General features: G+C 42.1%; 1 protein-coding gene across 1 annotated transcript in view; it reads left to right on the plus strand.

The window, feature by feature from the left end:
* CDH18 (cadherin 18) overlaps window positions 1-5,864 on the plus strand; it is a 2,230,955-nt gene extending 2,225,091 nt beyond the window's left edge. The window contains exon 15 of the mRNA XM_086965396.1: window positions 5,057-5,864. Coding sequence (XP_086821522.1) covers window positions 5,057-5,550 — 494 coding nt within the window. The 3' untranslated portion in view covers window positions 5,551-5,864. The remainder of the gene's footprint in view (window positions 1-5,056) is intronic.
* The last annotated feature ends 17,426 nt before the right edge of the window (window positions 5,865-23,290 follow it).

Consider the following 23,290-nt stretch of genomic DNA (forward strand, 5'->3'; position numbering starts at 1 on the left):
GGTAGCCTAAAATGTGCCTGCGCGGGGAGAGAGAAAAACACCACCATATCTCAGTAGATCTGTTGCATTTCTGCTCTCTGCCTTTCACACAACACAGGACAGCTAAACTAAAGTTGCTGTCTGTTCTGTGTTGCATGAATTGTTTGTAAATCTGAGCCAAAACATACATTTTGAAAGCATATTTTCTCTCTGAGGGACAATTGACACTGAATAGCAGATATTTATTGTTGCCCAACTTAACATTACTTGTTTTTATCAACCCTGGAATAATGAAAGGATAAATGATGCTGCCAGGATTCGAACCTGTTATGACAAGGCTTATCACAGCTAAATTTTGTTTATCCATTAGCCCTGAGATACCAGACCCAACCAGGGCTGGCTGTAAAGCAGTGCGACTGGTGCGGCTGCAATAGGTGCTGACCTGGAGGGGTCACTGACCATATGGAGATCAGGGGGCACTGTGTTAAGCAATTACTTACGTTTTAAAAGCACCTGCAACAGAATTACTTGTGCGTCCAGCTTTCAGGCAGCAATACAAATGTCAAGGTAACTCTTTTGTTTAATGTTCCTGCTAGAGAAAGGGATCAGAGTTTTGTCTAGTGGTAGTTTTGACTCACAATAAAGTAGCGCACATGGTTAATATGCCTGTTGTAAAGAACAGATCTGTATTTTATGTGGATAGTTGAGTGGATGAGTAAAGCCAGCCCTTGCCAGTGCTTTAAAACAAATTTAATATATGTGAGAGAGGGGCTATGGAGAGATGAGCGGCACGTTTGCCAGGTGGTAGTGAGGGAATCCAAGAAGCAGGTCATGGGGAGGCACCAAAAAAGATTGTCGCACCAGGCACCACCAGCACTAAAGCCGGCCCTGGATCCAACCTTATAGTGATATAGTTCTTCCCTCATGTACACTTGCTCAATTGCGACCTTGAAACTCTCCACTCATCCTTCTGCTTTGGACTGCCAGCTCCCTACACACTTTCAGAATTACTCTTGTGGGCCAACTTTGTGGAAGGAGAATTCATGAAGAGAACCATCCAATTTCCAATGGGAGCCTTGCTACCAGCTAGGCCCTCTCCCTCTCGGGGGTCTGTTAAGAGGTGCCAGTCGTGCATCGAACATTTCAGCAACGCGTGTAGCTTTGATACTTCTCACTTGCATAATTGTCTCTTTACTAAATATATTGCACACATATAACAGGACCTTTTGAATCACGAAATGACTTCAGAGAAATCCGCTTGCACCATTTTTGCAGATTTGTTCCATGAATTTGAGAACATTTTATTTGTGCCAGTGAAAAAAGGCCCACGTTGACGTCACATTAATTCGTATGTGCTTACATAGTAAGGAGTTGAGAAAATCTATTCGGTTAGCTTTTCAAAAGTGAAAACTGAACTAAGTTTGCAGCAAAATCTGTTTTTTCTTTTTTATGAGGTAAGTAGAAAAGGCAAAACAGTTTAATCGAAAAAAGTGTTGTTCATGGACTAGGGTTCCATTGTTAAGATCTCTGTGACTCAAGTAGAATAAGGTGTTTTAAATGTGTACCAAAGATTCCACAGTCCATATTCTCATGTTGGCCCTAAAATAAAAACATTTCTGTGATTTTCTTTCTCCATTGTCTATTTCAAAAGAACAAAAACAGTGCAATGTTTCTCAAATTGGTATCTATAGTACTTTATTAAGCAATGCCTCCCTTTTCCATTCCCACTCCTTCTTGAATTTTAAATGGCAATGTGTTTTAGTAACTGCTTGTTCAATAAAATAAATTATGAGCATGATTTAAGTGATGAATGCCTTGGCATTTATACAATGCATACTGGACTGGGGATGACTGGATTGCTGTACACTAGTGCTGTACACTATGGCCCTGATTATGATTTAAGAACTGTTGGCCTCATTTATGAAAAGTGACGCATCGCTGCGCGAGCGATGCGTCACTTTTCACTGCGCACTCCTTACGACATTCCTGATGCATCATATTTAATGTATGACGCATCATGTCGCAAGGAGTTACAGATACGTCAGTATTTCTGACGTATCTGTAAGCGCAAAAGTGACGCATTGCTGGAGTGTGTCACAAAAGTGACGCAACTCCAGGAATTCGTCCTTTCACATGGGGAAAGCCCCATCTGAAAGGGCCTGCTTCAGTCTTACGCCTGCTGTGAGGCAGGCGCAAGATTTTGACGCAACAGCATCCTAAAAGTGACGCAGTGAAATCTCATAGATTTCACTGCGTCACTATTACGAGGCTTTTTTTCGGGGGAACGCTTCCTCTGCATACATTATACCTGACGCAGGTATAATGTGGCGCAGGGGTTTAAAAAGTGACGCATCTACCTAGATGCGTCACTTTTTAAATATGGAGCAACGAGGCACATTTTTTACACCGCTTTTGCGTCACAAAAAGTGACGCACAGGCGGCGCAAAACTGACGCAAGGCCTTCATAAATAAGGCCCAGGGATTGTAGGAGTTGTAAATCCAGTCTCACACAGAAATTCACCATCCCCTGGGGCATAACTTGTAATTTCCAGATACTAATGCGGAATTAATACAGGGTAATTGCAAATTCAAATGTATCGACACATCAGTATGGAGCAACTCGGAATCAGGGCTAAGAGGGGTGTTGGGGCAGGATACATTATCATAACTCTCGTTTGGGGAGAGGATGTAGCCTTACGGCTAGAGCAGTCAACCTGGAAGCTGGGGAACCAGGTTTGAGTCCCTGCAACAATGCTCAACATCCTGTGATTCTGGCCAAATCACGTAATCTCCCCGCGCTTAACAAAAATGGATGTGTATGTCGGTAACATAACTGGTGCTTTTGTAAAGTGCTCTGATACTTGATATATTCGGGTCAAGTTTGCACTTTATAAAACTCTTTTTTTTAAAATGCATTGATTGGGGAGTCACGCGTGTTTTTTAGAGAGAGTGAGATTCAACATAGAGTCATGTGATTTTCAGACGCACCCTGAAAGTCACGATTCTAGCCCAAGGTCCACTGATTTCAGTATTAACAGTTTAAGTACTGGCCCGCATCTTCAATCCTGTAAATGTTTGCTGTTCTCTCTGCAGTAGATCACAGTTTAAAAATTGATAGCATTGCAATTTCGTTCTTCACAGACCAGGGTGTAGATTTCTTAATGTTTCATGCAATGCAGCACAGCATCCAAAGATACTGTGCTGCATTGCATGGAAAGGAGAGAGCAGAACAGTGTCATATTGAAAAAGAAATAGGGCACCTCCCCCTGCTGGCACTCTTCGAGCCTGCCATGCACACACCCTTGTACCATAGTGCAAAGGTGGGTGTGTGATGTCCAGTATAGGTTTTGTACTCAAAGGGTAGCCTTCCAGCACAAAATACTACAGTTAGCAAGAGTTACATTATTTCCAATATTGAATATGTGCTTTGCAGTAATGTAAATGTGTGTGTCTTGTAAAGCGCTCTGCTACCCGGAGGCATCCTGGCGCTATAGACCGCTGGGGAACCCGTCCTGGCTTTCCCTGTAAGATGTTCCCTCCTGGGTATCTCCAAGGTGAAACCAGGCATCCCCGGCATTTGTGGGGGGCCGTTGTGGAGATGAGGCAAGCTAATGCCCAGAGTTGGCGAGTGTGATCCCTGGTTAGAGTAGGCACCGAGGCGAGAATTATCGAGTCCGCTGACCCTGGTTCACGACCATGCCGCGTTGGGAATTGAACCCTGGTCCCGGGCCGTCCTCTGCTTCCAGGTCTGCCGCCTCTAACCAGTGAGCCACACCACTCCACAGTAAACATGCAACAAGGGGCATATTTGCTAGTAAATTGGTGAAGCGTGTTGTTAAGCCAAGAAGGCTTACAACATGCTCCCTCACTTTAGAAACACAGGGCTTCAACATATGTACAAGAATATGTTGCTGCCCTGCGTTCCTGTCTGCGCTGGTGCTAAAATAAGCTGTCTAACACCAACGCAGGCACCCTTGCACTATAGTGCTAGGGTGTTTGCATTGAAGGAGAAGATTGTTTATGTGCCGGAGAGGTGTCCCTTCCTGCACATAAACATTCTATAAATGTTGTTCTGTAACTTCTATGTGTGCTGCTTAATGCAGCTCACATAGAAGTTGCAAAACATATTTTTTTCCTAAACAAATGTTTATGTGTAGGAAGGGCCACGAAACAACAAAAACGAGGAGAAATTAAACTTTTCTCCTCGTTTCACCAAGATAAGACCTGGTTTTCCCTGGTCTAAATTTTGGCGCTGCCCATATTTACACCACCCTTGTAAATATGGGGCAATGTCTAAAATCAATGGGTATTGTAGTGGAACGCCCACCACAACACCCAATGCCCTCCGCTTTCACGCTAAGCATAGCGTGAAAGAGGGCCTTATTTACAAGGCAGCCTTAAGTCACATTAAGTGCATTAACGCCGCCTTGTGAATAAGATGAAGGCCCTATCGCCACCACAACGTCGGGAACATTTTCTTTTTGGTGGTGATAGGGACTTGTAAATATGCCCAAAAGTGGCTACACTACATTTTGTGATGGGGAGAGAACAGGACAGCACCAAACCTTCAAAGATATAATGCAGTCCTGCGAGTTCACTAGCACTGGTGCACAATCAGCCTGCCTAGGGCCATGAAGGCATATTTGCACCATAGTGCAAAGGTGTGTGCTTACTTTGTTAGTTTCAGTCGCTGGAAAATAAATCACAAATAAACATTTCGTGCCAATTTGTGTCATTTTTGTTACGCAAACCAAATGTAAAATGCTGGGAAACTTGTTCCACATTGTATAATACAAATCAACGGAATGGAGAAGTGTGAAAATACTAATATAGATCCATCCAATTGTGTCTATTTGAAACGTGAGTGATCGACCTACAACGAAAGAAAAAGGTGTCAAATGCATTAGAAACTGAATCTCCCTCTATGAATCTCTTGGTGATATAAATAAAGTGTCTGATTTCATTTGTTGTATTGGTTTTAGTAGAGACTTCTATTTTGACTTTTATTTAGTCCAGTTCATGTCTGTTATTTAGTTTTTTATAGAACTAATCCAATCTTTTTGTTTTTTTTCTGCAGTTATTGTGGTCCTTTTCATCACGCTGCGTCGCAGCAAAAAGGAGCCACTGATTATTTCTGAGGAGGACATCAGGGAAAACATAGTCACATATGATGACGAAGGTGGCGGGGAGCAAGACACGGAAGCGTTTGACATCACAGCGCTCAGAAACCCCTCCGCCGCGGAGGATCTCAAATACCGGAGGGATGTGAGACCGGAGGTTTTTTCGACCCCGAGGCACCAGACTCCGTCAAGCTTTGACAGTATAAACGTTCAGGAGTTCATAGAGCAGAGACTGGCAGAAGCGGACCTTGACACTAGCGGGCCTCCGTACGACTCCCTGCAGACTTATGCCTACGAAGGCCAGCGATCGGAAGCGGGCTCAATAAGCTCTCTTGACTCTGTCACTACACATTCTGAGCAGGATTACAATTACCTTGATGACTGGGGGCCCGAATTTCAAAAACTAGCAGAACTCTACGGAGAAATCGAATCGGAAAGAACGACAACTTAGCGGCCCAGGCCAGCAACCAAGGGCTTTATTTCATGAACTACTGGAACAATTGTAGCCACAGAAACATTGGCAGACGGAGTGGAATTAAATGTCACTGAGAATAAAAGTGCCCTTTTCATAGTTGAAACTGGGTTCTTCGATCGGGAGAAAGTCAGATTTAAAAAAAACCACAACAAAATGAACTATTTTCCCTTGTGTGTATTTTTTAATTGCTCAATAAAGTCTGTGACACCATATCAGCAACTATACCGGAAAGAAGCCATGCGATATTTTTGTTGCATCATCCAATGTATAATAAAAGTCTGAATAGGTCAAGAGTGGCTCCTGTTGACAAAGTCACACACGAGTGTGGTACCTTTTTGTTCTTGAAGTCATGATGCCCCAATTTTCACTATCTGAAAAAGCAACGTATTTCAGTGATCAGTGATGTGGTCAAATCTTACAACCCTTTTGCAGAAGAAAGCTTTCTAACTAGCCAAGAGTTAAATTGTAGTGCTTGCTTCAGCAACTTATGTGAACTTTCTTAAAATCTTTGTGAACTTCCCAATACTTTGTGATGTTTAAAACAGTAGGAAAAACTAGTTTTAAAAGTGGGATTTGTTGGAGAAATACCCTTCAAAGTCTACATTTAGATGTTTCTAGAGCCAAATCCTTATAACATAATCTTTCGTTTGTTATGTTATGTTAGAACAAAGTATGCGCAAGTGCGCAAATAATCATGGGTCACTCGGCGCGAAGTGCTCCAGCATGTATGGCCTAGATGAAAAAACCTATTAATTGAAAAAATATGTTTTTATTTATTTCCTAAATGACAATAAAGTAGAACTGGATTTAATCAGAGAGGGGAGAGAGTTCCACAGCTTGGCTGTGGCAACCACACAATCCCGTGTAAAGTTCACAAACGACTCAAAAAATCTCTTGAAGAGTTTTAATTGCACACACATTTGGACATGATTCACAAAGATTTTGCTGTGAAGTGTGACCTACTTTTGGTGTATTGTTGACTGCCTCCTGACTTCCAGGAGTAAGTGAGGAGAATCCCAGGAGTAAGTCACAGCAAATTATTTATGAATCAAAATTAGCTACTTCATAATACTCACCTTTGAAAATTAGGTTATGTTTGATAGAAGAATGCATCTTACAGGAACACAGTTCTCCGCTAGTGTAATTTTAAACAGCACTTTTTTAAAGACTACTTCTGTTTTTGTGACCGCTATAATTGGATTCCTCTGACAAAAACTATGATAATATTGCAGTCTTCAATGATAAGTAAACTTTTTCTTTGTATATCTTTATTGATCTTATGAACAGACAGGTTGTACAAGTACCAGCATGTACCAGGGCATGGGGCATGGGTATAACACATTGAGTGGTCACCATCCAAATCTCGCAGGCCGTAACCCGTGTACAACATCATTAATATGCAAGCTTTATCAAAGTATGTAACTTTGTTGAAATGATTGTCGTGGGGTGAAACAATAGAGCAAATGACAATGTATCAAGTGAACTTACCTTTCCCTCAAAAGTGACAATAATATTTTGATATTCCTTCTTGAACGCACTATACGTAAGGTCCTATGCATATGCTCAGCGAAAGCACTTTCATGTTATTCTGTTGAAATGCAAAATATTCAAAAATCAAAATTACAGTAATTAATTGAAATATAGAAATTGTGCAATCCCCCCCAAAAATTTCTAAGGAGACAGGAGCAGATTTACAAGAACTGACACGTCTCTGCATATTAGCAGAGATGCGTCAGATAATTTGCGTCACGTAAAAAAACCCTTGCGCCACCATGGATGCGTCGCATTTACAATGTGGCACACAGTGACGCAAAGATTGACTGATGCGTGATGCATCTATTGGCGTAAAGGCAAAGCATCGCTAGAGTTGTGTCGCATGCACAACACAACTGCAGCAGTGCTTTGGAATGCCTCCCTAGGAGTCTGGTTTCCAACGTTGTACCATCCATCCAAACAATACAACCCCCTTCCCACCACCATCCATCACCATCAAGCAAACCCCTTATTTAAGAATATCTGCCATGGGTCCTAGATTTTATCATACTTGTGAGGACAATGTCTTTCTCAGTACATCTCTCTTTCCAGAACTGCACAATAATCTATGCCTCCATGACACTCACTTTAAATGGGGGCATCTTCAGTCATCCATCAGCGTGCTATGTCTTTTTGTAGTACTCGCACACTCCACACCCAGCAGCAGATGTACAGGTCTAAACCCTCCATTCTCATCCAACAAACCCAGCAACACTGTTTTGGAGCTCAATCGAGTAAGCCATTCCAACACTCCCTTCATGTCCCCCTCCCCCTGCCACATGAATCACCTTACATCTGAACAAGCCCAAATCATATGCAAGTTGCCTTTTCCTCTGAGCATCTGATGACGTTTGGGCTGGGCCTACACTCTGTTACTCATAGCAATTCAGATGCATAGTAGGCACTGTGCAATAATTAATCTGGACAATATGTAGATGCCCAGCATCATAAGAACACAGGGTGCCATTGTACCGCAAGGCCCCTACATCCTCCTGCCACTTATGCAGCAAGCCTATCCTCGAGTCTGGCCATTTACCAGTAGAGATTGATATAAACCGGAAATCCCATTCATCCCTAATGGTTCGATAGCCAACCATGCCACTAGTGGGTTAAACAGTTGCAAGAATCTGAAAAATGGCGAGTTGTGTGGATAGCAAAACCTCCTAAGCCCATCAAACGACCTCATCTGTGTCTCCTACAACATAATCCTCAGTTTCAAGAGTCAATAATATCCCATCCTTTATACTCACAGCCAAGCCAGTCAGTTACCCACCCATAGCAGTGTCTCCTGCGTAGGGGTTTTAAACGAGTGCATGTGGCCTATGGCAATGTTCCACGCTGTCAGTGTTGTTTTCGTGACTTGATGCGAGGACAACATAGTCCCTGGCATGTATAAGAAGGGGAGCCCCCCTTTTGACTCAAGCCCCTCGAGTTCAAGGAAAAAGGAACCTGCCTAGCTGCCAATACCCAGTTTTGTATTACCAGCATGTGTGCTGCCCAATAGTACAGCACTTCCTCATATGCATGTCTGGTGTGTTTATTTTTCTTTTTATTGCTGTTCGTCTTCAAGGGCTTTGTCATACTCACTTTCTGTTTCAGTAAATATTAGTATGTCAACCTGGAATGCTACTACTGATGGATTGTTTACAAAGAGTTTTGGAATTCCTTTTTGAAAAATGGCAACTACATAAGCTAAGCCAAATAGCATTCTAGAAAACTGATAGATGTCATCATAACGAGACTCTATGTCTAATTCACCTGATGATAAGCTGCTTTTAAATCTAATTTAGTGAGCCAACCTGCCTACCCCACTTTTGTAATCAAACCTTCAATCCTTTGTAAAGGTAAATTCTTAATCTAAATTCCATCGCTGCAATGTCCAAGGTCTACAGAGGCACATTCACCTAATTTTCTGTGTGCCAGCAATACATTTAACAGGCTCGATGATTTCACATGAACGCATGCCTTGTAAAATCTGTATTAGATGAACTAACCCTCCACAAGATAATGAAATGCTTGGTTTTCTTATATAAGCCTCACCCACCACGGTGACCCAGTGGTGGCATGCTTCTTGATCTGCTTCTGCTGTGGAACTGGGCATGCTATGGCCAACAAATTATGCAGAAGCACTTATTGATCTATTCTAAATGATGAAAATAGGAGTGGCAGGGTCTTATGTGAAAAGTTAAAAATACCTGCCTGGTAGGTAAGTGCTATTTTAATCTGACCTCATGGCAGTATGGTAAAAAACATGGGAAAGGTAGAGAGTATAGGTGATTATATACCTGCCTTTCTAATAATCTATGTGTTTCAAGCAAAACTCAATGGCTTTTCTACCGGGCCAAAGATCTAACTCCCTGATACCACTCTTTTTATAGTGCTGAATAACTGCACACACTCTGCATGCTAATAATATAAACCTACTTCACCTACTTGGTGTTACTGCTTGATAATATAAATAATGCAACACTCTTGCATTATAGGTCCTCCAGTAGAGAGGGGAGCTTGGAGTCTAATGCTAAAGCGTAATCTTGGTTCAATAATGTATGTATACCAACCGGGGCCCTCGTTAGTGGCTAAAAGTGGATTTAACCGCTTAGCATGAAAAAGAAGAGTGCAGGTCCCTCAACAACAAGCCTGGCACAATGGAGCCTCACGCTGGCAGTCACACTATAGATGAAGGGTTATAATTGCAAATCCACAAGCAAAGTATGTATAGCGCATGGACTGGAGCGAGGTGTGACAGGTGAGCCTATATATCTTCACTGTAGTTAGAGGACCTTGCACAGGCTGCTGTTGCTGCGTGCCCTAACAGACTCTACTTCACTATAATATTTAAACTCTCTTCAGCTGTTATAGCCATGTACAGTAATGGCCGCCTGAGCCCCTGTTGATTATTCCTGCCATCCTGGAGGAACTTGTAAGTATGCGCTCCAAAAGCAGGGGGAAGCATTTCTTGGTTGGTTGATCCACCCTACTGTAGAATGGTTCCTTTCAGATAGATTGCCTCCTCTTAGCACTGGAATGTGAATAAATACCTGGCACAGAGTTGCATATATTACAAAGAGCTGGTTGCCACTGTGTAGTTATAGTTAGGACAGAGTTTATATAAGAATAGCCTTTTTTCTTTTGCTAATAACTTTAGAGCCATTTCACAAATCTTCATGAAACTTTACAATACCAAAGTTCATCTACCTCAGTTCCTTCTGAAAAGGTTTCCGAGTGATCCGTCAAGCAAGTAAAAAGACTAATGGGAGCCCTAAATCATTGATTTTCCATGTTGATTCCCATAGGAAAATTTGGTAAGTGATACAGAAACAACTTCTGAATGGAATTACACCAACTTTGACAAAAAGTTAGAACTTTACTCAGAGTGTGCTTTTTTGTGTTTTGGTGTAAATCTGTTCAGTTTTTTTCAAGAAATTAGCATTTAAAGAGGTGCTAAGGGTGATAATAAAGGGGTTGAAAAAATAAGTACATCCGGACTGTTGGTTGGACACTTTAAAGGGAACTAGTCAATCCCCATTGGCCACTGAACAATATGTTGTGGTGGTCATTACAGGACTCAGGGATATGGTCCCTGTGTCTCTAAAATGGATATGAGAAATATATAGGGGCAGGGTGAGCGCACCCTGAGCCCAAGGAGCATGTGGGGGGAGCTCACAAGGGAGCCCTCCATGATTTTCTTTCCACAAGTTGAACAACATGTAGTGAAAGCCTTTTTTTTGAGGGTCACAAAAGGAGCACATACAAAGGTGGGGGGGCCAAAAGATGCACAAATAATGAGTGGTAGCAGACTTTAGTCCCAATATAAATAACTTGTTTGTGGTACCATACTAATTTCAGCAATTGTGGTGTGTTCTAAGGTGATTTCACCGTGTGAAAAATGCTGACCGGTGCTGGAATTTAATGAACCATGGGTGAGAGAAAACTGTTTTTACTCATGATTGTGTCATAGAGGTTTTAGAACACCCTCCAGAAGCTTCAAAGGAGCACATGTTCCAAAAGTTAATACTATCTTCCTCAGCCATGTGAGAAGGAAGTCTGACGTTCTGAGTAAAACATGTCCTTTCAACATCAGCAGCTTGTCAGATAATCCCCATTGTTCTACTGCAGCCTCCCACAGTATTCTAATGAACAAAATGCAACTGTTTGTTTTCATATAGAATGTATGATTTGTGCGGTAGAAACATAAAAAATGAGAGCAAATATTTTGTGAATTTTCAAATATCCTCACCATGTCCTTTAAAATATTGTGACATGCAAACTGAAACATTTACTTCAACAACAGAAGCAGGTTGTCAGTTAGCTTCATTCCTCACCAAAGGATAGCATAAACGTTTGCAATGTCTTGCTTCCACAGCAGCAAGTTACTCGCCAAAAAGCATTTCAACACCTCATCAGGGGCAGCAAGCACTATATAAATGCAAACCCTTCCCTCTTCTATCCCTCTACTAACTTGTTCAATCCAAATACCAGACTAACGTGTTTACCGCTCAAATTAATTTCAGATTTCCCTATACTAATTCACAATTTTTCCATTCTGTATTCCGGAGTATCGTGCTACTCACTGAAAAAGCACTTCAACGCCTCGTCGGGGCTAATAAGCCCTATATATATATATATATATATATATATATATATATATATATATATATATATATATATATATATATATATATTTGCAATTACAATACAATACTACAATACAATACCCTACTACTCAGTCTAAACTCTAAACAACAGAATGTGAAAGCTGAGAAACTAATTATGCCTGTCAAAAGATCTACCCTACAGGATCATTAAAGAAAAGAATAGACACTTCACCCACCTAATCGTGACATGCTTCATCATTGGTGCATCTTCTCACCTAGGTAAGGAACTGTTAACTTGGTAGTCTCAAATGAATCAGGGAGCCTGAATATATATATATAAGTAACTGGACCATTACGGAGGTCCAGCTCAGGCTAGGTTATGGGAGTACCCTAAATTTCTTTATCTACTGGTCACATACGACGGTCTACAGGAGGTAGGTATAGTTAGAACTTTGTTTTCGTAGGAAAATAGTTTGTTTGTTTCCCAATAACTTAGGTGCCATTCGACAAATCCCCACAAACATTCACAACTAGTTTGCCACTTACGGTAGCTGCTTTGTTGACAGATTTTGGGGTGATCCATCAAGGGAACCTAAGACAAAGGGAAGGTTCTAAAACGTGTTTTCCCCATGCAATTTTCCATAGGGATATACTCTCACATCCACTCTGACATCCATATAGACACTCTCACAACCATTCTGACTTGGATACAGACACTCTCAATCCCACTCACATAACCATCAGACACTCCCACGTGTGCACCCATGCACACCATCTCACACCCAGTCACACACGCAGACTCACACACACTCTGACACCCATACATATACTCTCACACCCAGTCACACACACAGAAACTCTCACAGACACTCATACAAACACTCACATACCCACGCAGACATTCTCATACCCACTCTTACAACCATGCACACCCTCTAACACCCATATATAGATTTGTATTTCACATAGCACGAAAGCACTCCACTTTACGCCACTCCATAGTTTGCTTTAACACTGTGCACCACTGCTGTCTACCCCACTACACTCTTCCCTGCTTCACTCTACAACACTCCACTCTATGGTATTCCACTCTACAACCTTTCACCCAACATCAATACACTGTATGCCGCTCCACTCTATTGTCTGACACTCCATGCCTTCCACTCTACGCCACTCCACTCTACCCCACTCCAGGGCACCCTATTCCATTGTATGCCACTCCCTTATTCGTCATTTCACTATACATGACTCTACTCCATGCTATTTCAATATATGCCGCTACCCTGTACCTTACTCCACTAAACACATTCCACTCTACCACACTTCACTATATAACACTCCACCTTATGCCACACCAATGTACACCACTCTACTGAACACTATTCCACTGTATTCAACTCCACTCTAACACACTTTAGTATACACTACTGCACTATACACAACTCCACTGTACACTTTTCCGTTGTATGGTGCTCAACTGTATGACACTTCGGGCAATGTCACACACCATACCCTACCACACTGTACATCAGTACACTGTTTACAATTCCACTGCACGGCACTCCACTGTAAGACCCTTCACTCTATGCTATTTCACTCTATGGCAGTCAACTCTGAACTACTCTACTGTAGGCCACCCTACTATACTCTGTTCTACTGTATGCCACTCCATTATACACCACTCCACTCTATGTCACACTACTACACCCACTCCAGTCTACACCACTCCACTCTTAGCCACACAAGTCTACAGACTTGCATTAATCATTAAAGAAAAGAATAAACACTTCACCCACCTATTCGTGGCATGCTTCCGCATTGGTACATCTTCTCACCTAGGTAGGACACTGATAACTTGGAAGGCTCAAATGAATCAGGGAGCCCGAATATATATATAAAAGTAACTGGACCATTAAGGAGTCCAGCTCAAGCTAGAATTGGTTATGGAAGTACCCAAAATTTCTTTATCCAACTGGTTACATACCACAGTCTCCAGGACGTAGGTATAGTTAGGACCCCGTTTCCATAGGAAAGGTTTTTTTGTTTCTCAATAACTAATGTGCCATTCGACAAATCCCCACAAAAATTTGCAACTAAATTGACACTCACTGTAGCTGATGTGTTGAAAGGTTTTGGGGGGATTCATCAAGGGGGAGCTGAGAAAAAGAGAGGGTTCCAAAACGCGTTTTCCCTATGCAATTTTCCATAGGGATATCCTATCACATCCACTCTGACACCCATATAGACACTCTCATATCCATTCTGACATGAATACAGAGACTCTAAATCCCACTCTCATAACCATCAGACACTCCCACACCCACTCTCGCACCCATGCACACCATCTCACACCCAGTCACACACACAGAAACTCTCACAGACACTCATACATACACTCTCACACCCGCTCACATACCCATACAGACATTCTCACACCCACGCTTACATCCATGCACACCCTCTCACACCCATATATAGATTTGTATTTCACATAGCACGAAAGCACTCCACTTTATACCACTCCACAGTTTGCTTTAACACTGTGCACCAATGCTGTCTGCCCCATTACACTCTTTCCCGCTTCACTCTACAACACTTCACTCTATGGTATTCCACTCTAGAACCTTGTGCCCTACACCAATACACTGTATGCCACTAGGCTCTATTGTCTGACACTCTGTGCCTTTTCACACTATGCCACTCCACTCTATCCCACTCCAATGTACCTTATTCCATTGTATGCCACTCCCTTATTTGTCATTCCACTATATGTGACTCTACTCCATGCTATTTCAATATATGCCAGTACCCTGTACAACACTTCACTGTATAACACTCCACTCTATGCCACACCAATGTACACCACTCTACTGAACACTATTCCACTGTATTCAACTCCACTCTAACACACTTTAGTATACACTACTGCACTATACACAACTCTACTGTACACTTTTTCGTTGTATGGTGCTCAACTGTATTACAATTCAGGCAATGTCACTATACTGTACGCTACCACACTATACATCAGTACACTGTTCATAATTCCACTACACGGCACTCCACTGGAAGACCCTCCACTTAATGCTATTCCACTCTATGCCAGCCAACTCTGCACTACTCTACTGTAAGCCACCCTACTATACTCTGTTCTACTGTATGCCACTCCATTATAAACACTCCACTCTATGCCACACTACTACACCCACTCCACTCTACACCACTCCACTCTTTGCCACACCAGTCTACAGCACTTCACTAATCATTAAAGAAAAGAATAAACACCCACCTATTCGTTTCATGCTTCCGCATTGGTGAATCTTCTCACCTAGGTAGGACACTGCTAACTTGGTAGGCTCAAATGAATCAGGGAGCCCGAATATATATATATAAGTAACTGGACCATTAATGAGGTCCAGCTCAAGCTAGAAATGGTAATGGGAGTACCCTAAACGTCTTTATCCAACTGGTCACATACCAGTCTCCAGGACATAGGTATAGCTAGGACCCAGTTTCCATAGGAAAAGTTTTTTTGTTTCCCAAGAACTTCGGTGCCATTCGACAAATCCACACAAAAATTTGCAACTAGTTTGACACTCACTGTAGCTGCTGTGTTGAAATGTTTTAGTATGATCCATCAAGGGGAAGCTGAGACAATGAGAGGGTCCCAAAATGAGTTTTCCCAATGTAATTTTCCATAAGGATATCCTATCACATCCACTCTTGTGGTGATGGGCCTCAGCAAGGCCTACCAGTGCTAGAGATTCTCCTTTCTCTGCACAGAGTCCTCAGACCATAGAATAGAAGTTAGCACAGAAACTGGTATAGAAAATAGAAGATTTATTCAACCTTATGAGGTGGAACTACATTCTCACAGCACCCTTCGGTAATGTATGAAGTAGCACACTGAATGGACGGAGCTTGGTCCTTTTATACCCACACAGGGGCTCAAATGAAGGCGGTACAAGTACAAAATGCTGGTTTTAGGCACATAAAAGGTCATATAGAAAATGCACAGTCAGCAAGTGGGAGGAGCTAACAGTGGCTGTTTTTGGCAAACACATCCTGACAGTTACATTCTAGTGGCAGCTGAAAAGACAGCTGCAAGCTCAACTGAGCATGTGCGAAGGTGGAAGATGCGAAATATATCTCGTCTCTAGGCAGATTTCAAGAGCAGTTAACAGAAAGGTAGGACAGAGCACATGGCAAGCACATGGTAACACATGGCAAACTAAATGACTGACAGAAATACAAAATGGATTCCACAAAACGACAAGATAGTTTCTAAATACAGGCTGGCTCATGCAAACCTATTTGCTGCCAAATTTACAACAGATGACCCTTTTAGCATTAGCTGAAGACTTTTGTTTTCCTGGGGTAATCTAGATATGCATCCTGTACATTGATGCTCACAATCTTGATGATCTCTTTATTTAGCATTTGTTGTGCTCTAATTTCTGTAATATTTCTCTTGGCAGTTGTACAAGCAGTGATGCACATAGAGCAAAGCATAGGACCACATTGAATACAAGTACAGCATGTAAATAATATCGCCAACAGTACACATAAAATAGTCAGTAGTTTCCAGCCCCAAGTAGCAAATAGTATCCAGAACCAGATCGAAAAAGTCTGTGTACCAGTCTCTGGGTGAATCTCTGCAGCAATCTTATGCAGTTTTGATATTGCGTCGTATACTGAAGGTGAGTGATCTGGTATAAATATGCAGCAACTGCTACCGATGATGCGACATGCACCACCTCGATCAGCCAAAATCACATCAAGCACCATTCTGTTTTAGAGTGTCACAATCCTTGCAATGGGCAGTTCCTCTGTAATGTTCCCAAGTGCCATTGCTGTTTGATTGGTAACAGCTTCCACAACACAAGTGAGTCTCATTATTTTCCTACTGTTTAAGGCAGCACCCACGAAAAAGAACAAACCCAATTAAAATCGACATATTGTTGCAAAGTGGTATCAGTCTGATCAACCTCATCAGTACTTATTGTCCTCTTATTTCTGTTCTTGGAAATGTCATTGTAAAATATGAGGTCGAGGTGATATGACACTGGTGCCAAAAACACAGGGAGCAACAGAAAGGACACATAGCAGATCCCTGACCACCCAACAGGTAGTTGATAGTATCCCTTATTTACGCACACAAACTAAGTATTATGTGAAGATGTAAAACTACTGTTATTAGCACCTTCAATGGTTAGAATTACAGTACATTCACTTCTCCCCACTGGAATTCTTCCAACACTACTAATACATAAATCTGCTTTAGCTCTTGTCACAGAAATTACAAAAGATCCAATGTTCTTAATATTTCTCATGTTCGTAAAGACATATGGTGTTGAAATATTGTCAGGTTGATACTCTTCTCATTCCGATTTAGTCCCTTCAGCTTGTGGATAACCATCTGTATCTTGATAGCATACTTTATTCAGATGAAAGTTCATCCCACCTACTGAAGGCTTTCCAGAAGCAAACAAAAGTGCATATCAAGCTTGACATAAACCATTATGGGAAAACAGCAGAGGAATAAAAGGCGTTCCTCCCTTTTTCTGGTGAGCAGGTATCATCCCACATACCCAACAGTTGGTGGTATTCGTGGCATTATGTGTATGATGCAACATTTGAATAAAAGTGGTGTTTAAGTAGGATTGTCGATGCTTCTGCTTGTGTAAGGGAAGTGTGAAATAGTGATGTTCCATTGGTACTATAGTAGTGGCAACAAAAAGCTGTCGACCAGGAGCCACTTTTTCAACAAACCAGGTGAATATTGCCATAACCATCAAAGCAACAACAAACCTTACAGCACAAATGATTCTTTTGTTATGCGTTTTAGCAACAGTGATAATTGATCTTTCTACAAACTCGTTGAAACAATCGTTGGAGCTCTTATCCCTGGGCAGCCGTTGATTTCTTCACCACGGGCCAAGACGGGACACTACGCAGGACTGATCCAGTCATGGGGTAGTTGTCATTCAAAATAACATGTACTCCTTCAGGAGAACATCTTATCGTAGCCCTGAAATACTTGAGCATATCAAGACCCACAACATTGTCTGGGGTGTTCGGAGAGAGCAAAAATGGACATGGAGCAGTACATTTATCAACATGGAATGCGAGTGGTTCTGACAATGGGCTAAGGGAACCCTATCAAGGTAATGGTTGAGACAGACAGGAGAGCCCTTGGAACCAATTGTTTAGATAAGGCGTTGCGAGTAGCTCCTATATCAACCAGAAACTGATCATTAGAACCCAAAACATGTGCCGTAACAAAGGGACCCCTCTGATCTACTGGAACTTCAACTGATTCCTTACCCCATCCTAGGCAATCCGATGCATAAGCAGAATCTTGAAAATCAGACGGCGCATAGTCGGACATTTGATACTGGTTCCTTCTTTCAAAAGTGTTAAACCCATCCTGCCCATGTCTATTAGCATCAACTAGCACGATCATTCGTGCTTCCTCTAGGCCCTGGATATCCTGAACGATTTCTCATTTGTCCCCGACCAAATGGACACTGCTGAGCATGCAACACTGGACAATCAGAAATCCAATCTCCAAATTTCTTGCAGTACTCACACTGTTCAACAGACAAATTTGAACGAGTATAGGAAGGAAAGGATGAACCATAAGATCCACATCCACCTCTATCATTACCTCTAGAAGGCGGATCATAAGCCTGAGCCTACATAACCTTTGTTTTCAACTCTTTAGTCTTTTTATCGTCATTACCCTTCGCTTCTAATTCCTGGAGTTCATAATACTGAGCCATAATCAAAAGAGAAACCGGAGAAGAGGTAGTCCATGAACTCTCACTGGCCTTTAGGCGACTAGCTATTCCTGGCAAAAGGTTTGTAACATATTTATCGACAAACAGATGCCTACCCGTGTCATCTGTCAATGACTGGCCACTAAAATCGTGGAATGCCTCCTCAAAGAGTAGTGGCAATTTTAAAAGCTCTCTTGCAAGGTCCGTTTTAGCCTGCTTACCCTTAACTCTAGCCGCCATGGTTGCAGCCAAGGTATGGAGGCTCCGTGCCTGCCGCTCGAATTGATCCAAACAGAGGGAAGCCCTTATTGAAGGGTGAGTCGGGTCCTTCCTATTTATAATTTGTTACGAAAATAGGAGTTCCCAGAGGGCCACTACGTTGAAATGTTTCTATATAGCTCAGCTAGTAGGCTTTCCTATAGTGCCTAACTAGCATAATTTACGATAGGTAAAATAGCAAAATCGAGGGGTAGACTTTTGAAAACAGTCTCTGACTTCCAGGCGCTCACCTCAGCTCATTGGCTCCACAGCTCCACACCACCTGGCAGATCATAGTCCTGGTGCCACAGCTGCTGTAAACTCAGTGGGCTCCATGCAGCAAACCATCGCTCTCCAGTGACCAAGGGAGAGCGAGGCCCCAGCTGTCCCGGGGAGTGGTGTGCATGCAACTTATCTACACAAATTTATCCATGCGGCAGCAGCAGCTAGGCAAGAGGCGTTCTCAGCGCTACCCCGCGAGTATAGCAAACTCGCCTTGAGCATCCGTCGCCCGTCTTCCGTATCGAGCGTCGCGTCGCGGGGGTGCTGCGGCCTTATGCCTGGTGTTCTACATCAAAAGGCTAGAGCAAGGTGGTGCAGAGACTCAGCATCGGCGTCGGACATCGCTATGGGCGGGACTTGGCGGGGCAGGAAGCACAACGGCCACGTGCGTGGGTTCACGTCAGCCTCATTTCTGCCTGCCGGGCTTAAATGCCTAGGTGTAACCCCACCCCTCCAATATTTCTAGTACAACATTCTGCAATAAATAAATCAATACAAAATATCCATATCAAAATAAATAAATAAATAAATATGCGCTAATTACTAAAATTCATAAATATAATTTCTCTACTTAAAACTATAAATATATGAATCTTGTATAGATATGCATAATGCTAGACAGCTTAACCCTTGTAACCATTTGGCTCTCAATGGGAATATATAAATAAATTATATGTGCGATTTATTAGGACATTTTGATGTTTAGTATTTGAAAAAACTTTTCCTTGGAGTTTGGGTTTTCTGGATTCTGAGATTTATTATTTCTGCATAAATGCAAGTATGCATCTTCCACTGTAAAAACATAATGGAGGCCTGCTTAAAGTGATTTAAAGATATAAAGTGTTCAAAGTGCCATACAATACAAAATCCATAACCCATAACAATACACAACACATATAATTTCAGTTGAAATTATTTTGCGGTTCCTTAGAGGACTAAAATTTGTTTTTAATTTCATATACATCATGTTCATAAATAAACCTTTATCTCTGACACCTGGAGATACATTCACTTTATTTTGCCCAGGCCTGACTATATTGATTCATACATCTATGCTATTATACCGGGATATTCAGATCTATAAATAATGATGCAGATCTTCGGTGTTGTTTAACCCATTAGGATATTTGCTGTCTAACTCGACAATCGTATGAGTTTCTAATCTTCTTAACAGTTTTTCCCTGTCTCCCCCTCTGCACAATGGTGCTACCGCATTAATTGCAAAGTAGGAAAGGCAGTTCAGATTGTTGTTATGCATTGCTCTGAAGTGTCTCGCTACAGGATATGCCGCATCGTTGTTGACGATGGCCCTGAGATGCTGCCATATTCTGACGTGCACCTGCAGCTTGGTGCTACCCACATAGCGTAGTCCACAGGTGCACGTCAGAACATATACAGCAGACTTCGTGCGGCATCCATAACTTCCTTTGATGGCTACACTCATATTACAGAATGGAGTGGTATAATGAGTTGTATTCACTCCGAAACTGCATGCCCTGCATGATGAGCACTTAAAAAAACCTGTTCTTGGTGTAAGCCAAGTGCCATCAGTTCTAATTTCCGGACTCGTCCTCACCAATTGGTTTCTCGTCGATCTTTCTCGTCTGAAAGTAATCGTAGGTGACACAGGTAATCTACTTGCGAGTACACCGTCAGTGAGCACAATGGGCCAGTTCTTTTTGATGATGGATTTGATTTTTCTTTCCTGTTTGCTAAATGTGGTTATTAATCGTGGACTTTCATTTTTATCTATAACCACTGTAGCTTTTGGGGTCAATATTGATTCTCGTGTTTGTTCCCCAGTTTTCCTCAGGGCTTTAGAGAGAGTAGTTTTAAAATACCCTCTATCACTTAATCTAGTCATTATCTCTTTTGCACATCTGTCATAGTCTTGTGGGGAGCTGCAGATACGTTTTAGTCTTAGCAGCTCACCCAAAGGGATACTCTCAATTAGATGACGGGGATGGCTACTACTGGCATGCAGAATGCTATTGCCAGCAGTTTTCTTTCTAAACAAGGTAGTTTCCAAAATATTGTCAGTTACTGTGATACGTACATCCAAAAATTCAACAGTTGATGCCCTAATATTAGATGTGAAGTGCAGATTACATGAATTAACATTTAGAATTCTTACAAACTCCTCTGCACTTTTCGCATCACCCTCCCAATTTGCAAAAACATCATCTGTGAAGCGAAGCCAATACTTCACCTTGTTTCTGTTGGGTGTGCAATCCAGGACCTGTTTCTCCCACCAGCCGACGTGCAAGCACGCATAGCTGGGGGAGAAACAGGAACCCATTGCTACTCCTTGTTCTTGTTTCCAATATTCCTTGTTGAACAAGAAAAAATTATTGTTCAGACACCAAGCGGTCAATTCACATAGCATCTTATTGTGACTGTAATAGTCACATGATTTTGTTCCTAAAAAGAAATTGACCGCACGTAGGCCAGCTTCATGTTCAATGCTGGTATAAAGCGACTCGATGTTCAATGTAATTAAACACCAATCGCTATCCCATTTTATACTACCAAGTTTGTTTAAAAAGTCCCCTGTATCTCTCACATAACTCTGAAGACTTTTTACATGTCCCAGGAGGTAAAAATCTATATATTGGGACACATGTTCCGCCATGCTGTTAATTGTGGATATTATTTTATTTATTTATTTATTTTTGGCAATTTTTAAAGCGCTACAATTACCCGTAGGTGTCTCGGCGCTAGCAGCTAAAGGCTAACTAACCAAATAATAAACATTGAAACAGTGAATAAAAGTGATCTACAGGAATGTCATTGAGAAAACAGCCAAGTCTTTAGCTGCTTTCTGAAGACAATCAAAGATGGACTAATCTTTATGTTAAGGGGAAGGGAGTTCCACAATTTCGCCGCTGCTATGGTGAAACATCTATCTCCCCAGGTCACTTTTCTTGTTCTGGGAATCTGAAGCATGTGAGCTGTGTTAGAGCGCAGCGTTCTGGGGGTTGCCGAAGGTTTAAAGGAACTTCTCAGGAATCTAGGTCCCGTGTTGTTTATTGCCTTATAGACAATACAGAGGGTCTTGAACTTCGTGCGACTTCTGACTGGAAGCCAGTGCAGTTGGTCTAGATGTCCAGAGACAGAGCTGTATTTGGGAATGCCCAGTAGAATTCTGGCGGAGGCATTTTGTATTAGTTGCAGTTTGGAGATAACCTTTTTTTGAGCATTGAGGAAGAGGGCGTTGCAGTAATCGATGCGAGAAAACACCAGTGTGGATATGAGTGTTTTTCCCATAGCTATGGGAAGGTACGGTAGAAGTTTCTTTATTTTCCTTAAGATGTTAAAGGAAGATGACACTACCGAATTTGCATGATGATGGAAAAGGAGCTTGTTGTCGAATATCACTCCCAGATTTCTAACTTTACTGACAGGTTGTGGTGGGGTTCCCAATTCCTCAGGCCACCATGAAGGGGACCACACAGGTTGAATATTTCCAAACAGCATAACTTCTGTCTTAGCTGAGTTGAGTTTTAAGCAGTTGGAAGCCATCCAACTGCTAATGGCCCTCATACCATTCTTGAAATTTGCTGCGACCGTGGGTCCATCTTTGTGAATAGACAACACCAGCTGAGTATCATCAGCGTATGTTGTCAAATTGATGTTATGCTCCTTTATTACCCTCGCTAAGTCCGAAACATAGATATTAAAAAGGGTCGGACTTAGCGAGGAACCCTGAGGGACTCCACAGGGAAGGCTGAAAGTAGGTGAAGTAAAAGTGCCCAACTTGACCGCTTGGCTACGATCCGCCAAGAATGATGCAATGAGGTCCCTGGCTTTATGTTTGATGCCGATGGCCTCGACACGGCCGATCAAGGTTGCATGATCGACCGTGTCGAAAGCCGCCGACAAGTCCAGCAAAATCAGGACAGCCTGTCCACCCTTATCCATTGTAGCCCTGATTTCATCTGCCGCCTTGATCAGGGCGGTCTCTGTTCCATGACCTTGCCGGAAACCAAACTGGGTTTCGTCTAACAAGTCATTGATATGAATATAGTCAGAAAGTTGTTTGTTCATGACCGATTCAAAGATCTTGGCAGGAAACGGCAGAGATGCAATGGGACGATAACTGGAGGATAGTGTGGGATCCAGGGAAGGTTTTTTAAGAAGCGGCCTGATAATGGTGTTTTTCCAGATGGTAGGATAGGATCCTGTAACAAACATACTATTGCAGATACGTGTAAGTGGCATAGAAATAATGTCTGGGATGTTATTGAGTATGGATGGATGACAAGG

Source organism: Lissotriton vulgaris, chromosome 4_1 (genome assembly GCF_964263255.1).
Source record: "Lissotriton vulgaris chromosome 4_1, aLisVul1.2, whole genome shotgun sequence".
In the NCBI taxonomy this organism is placed as follows: domain Eukaryota; kingdom Metazoa; phylum Chordata; class Amphibia; order Caudata; family Salamandridae; genus Lissotriton; species Lissotriton vulgaris.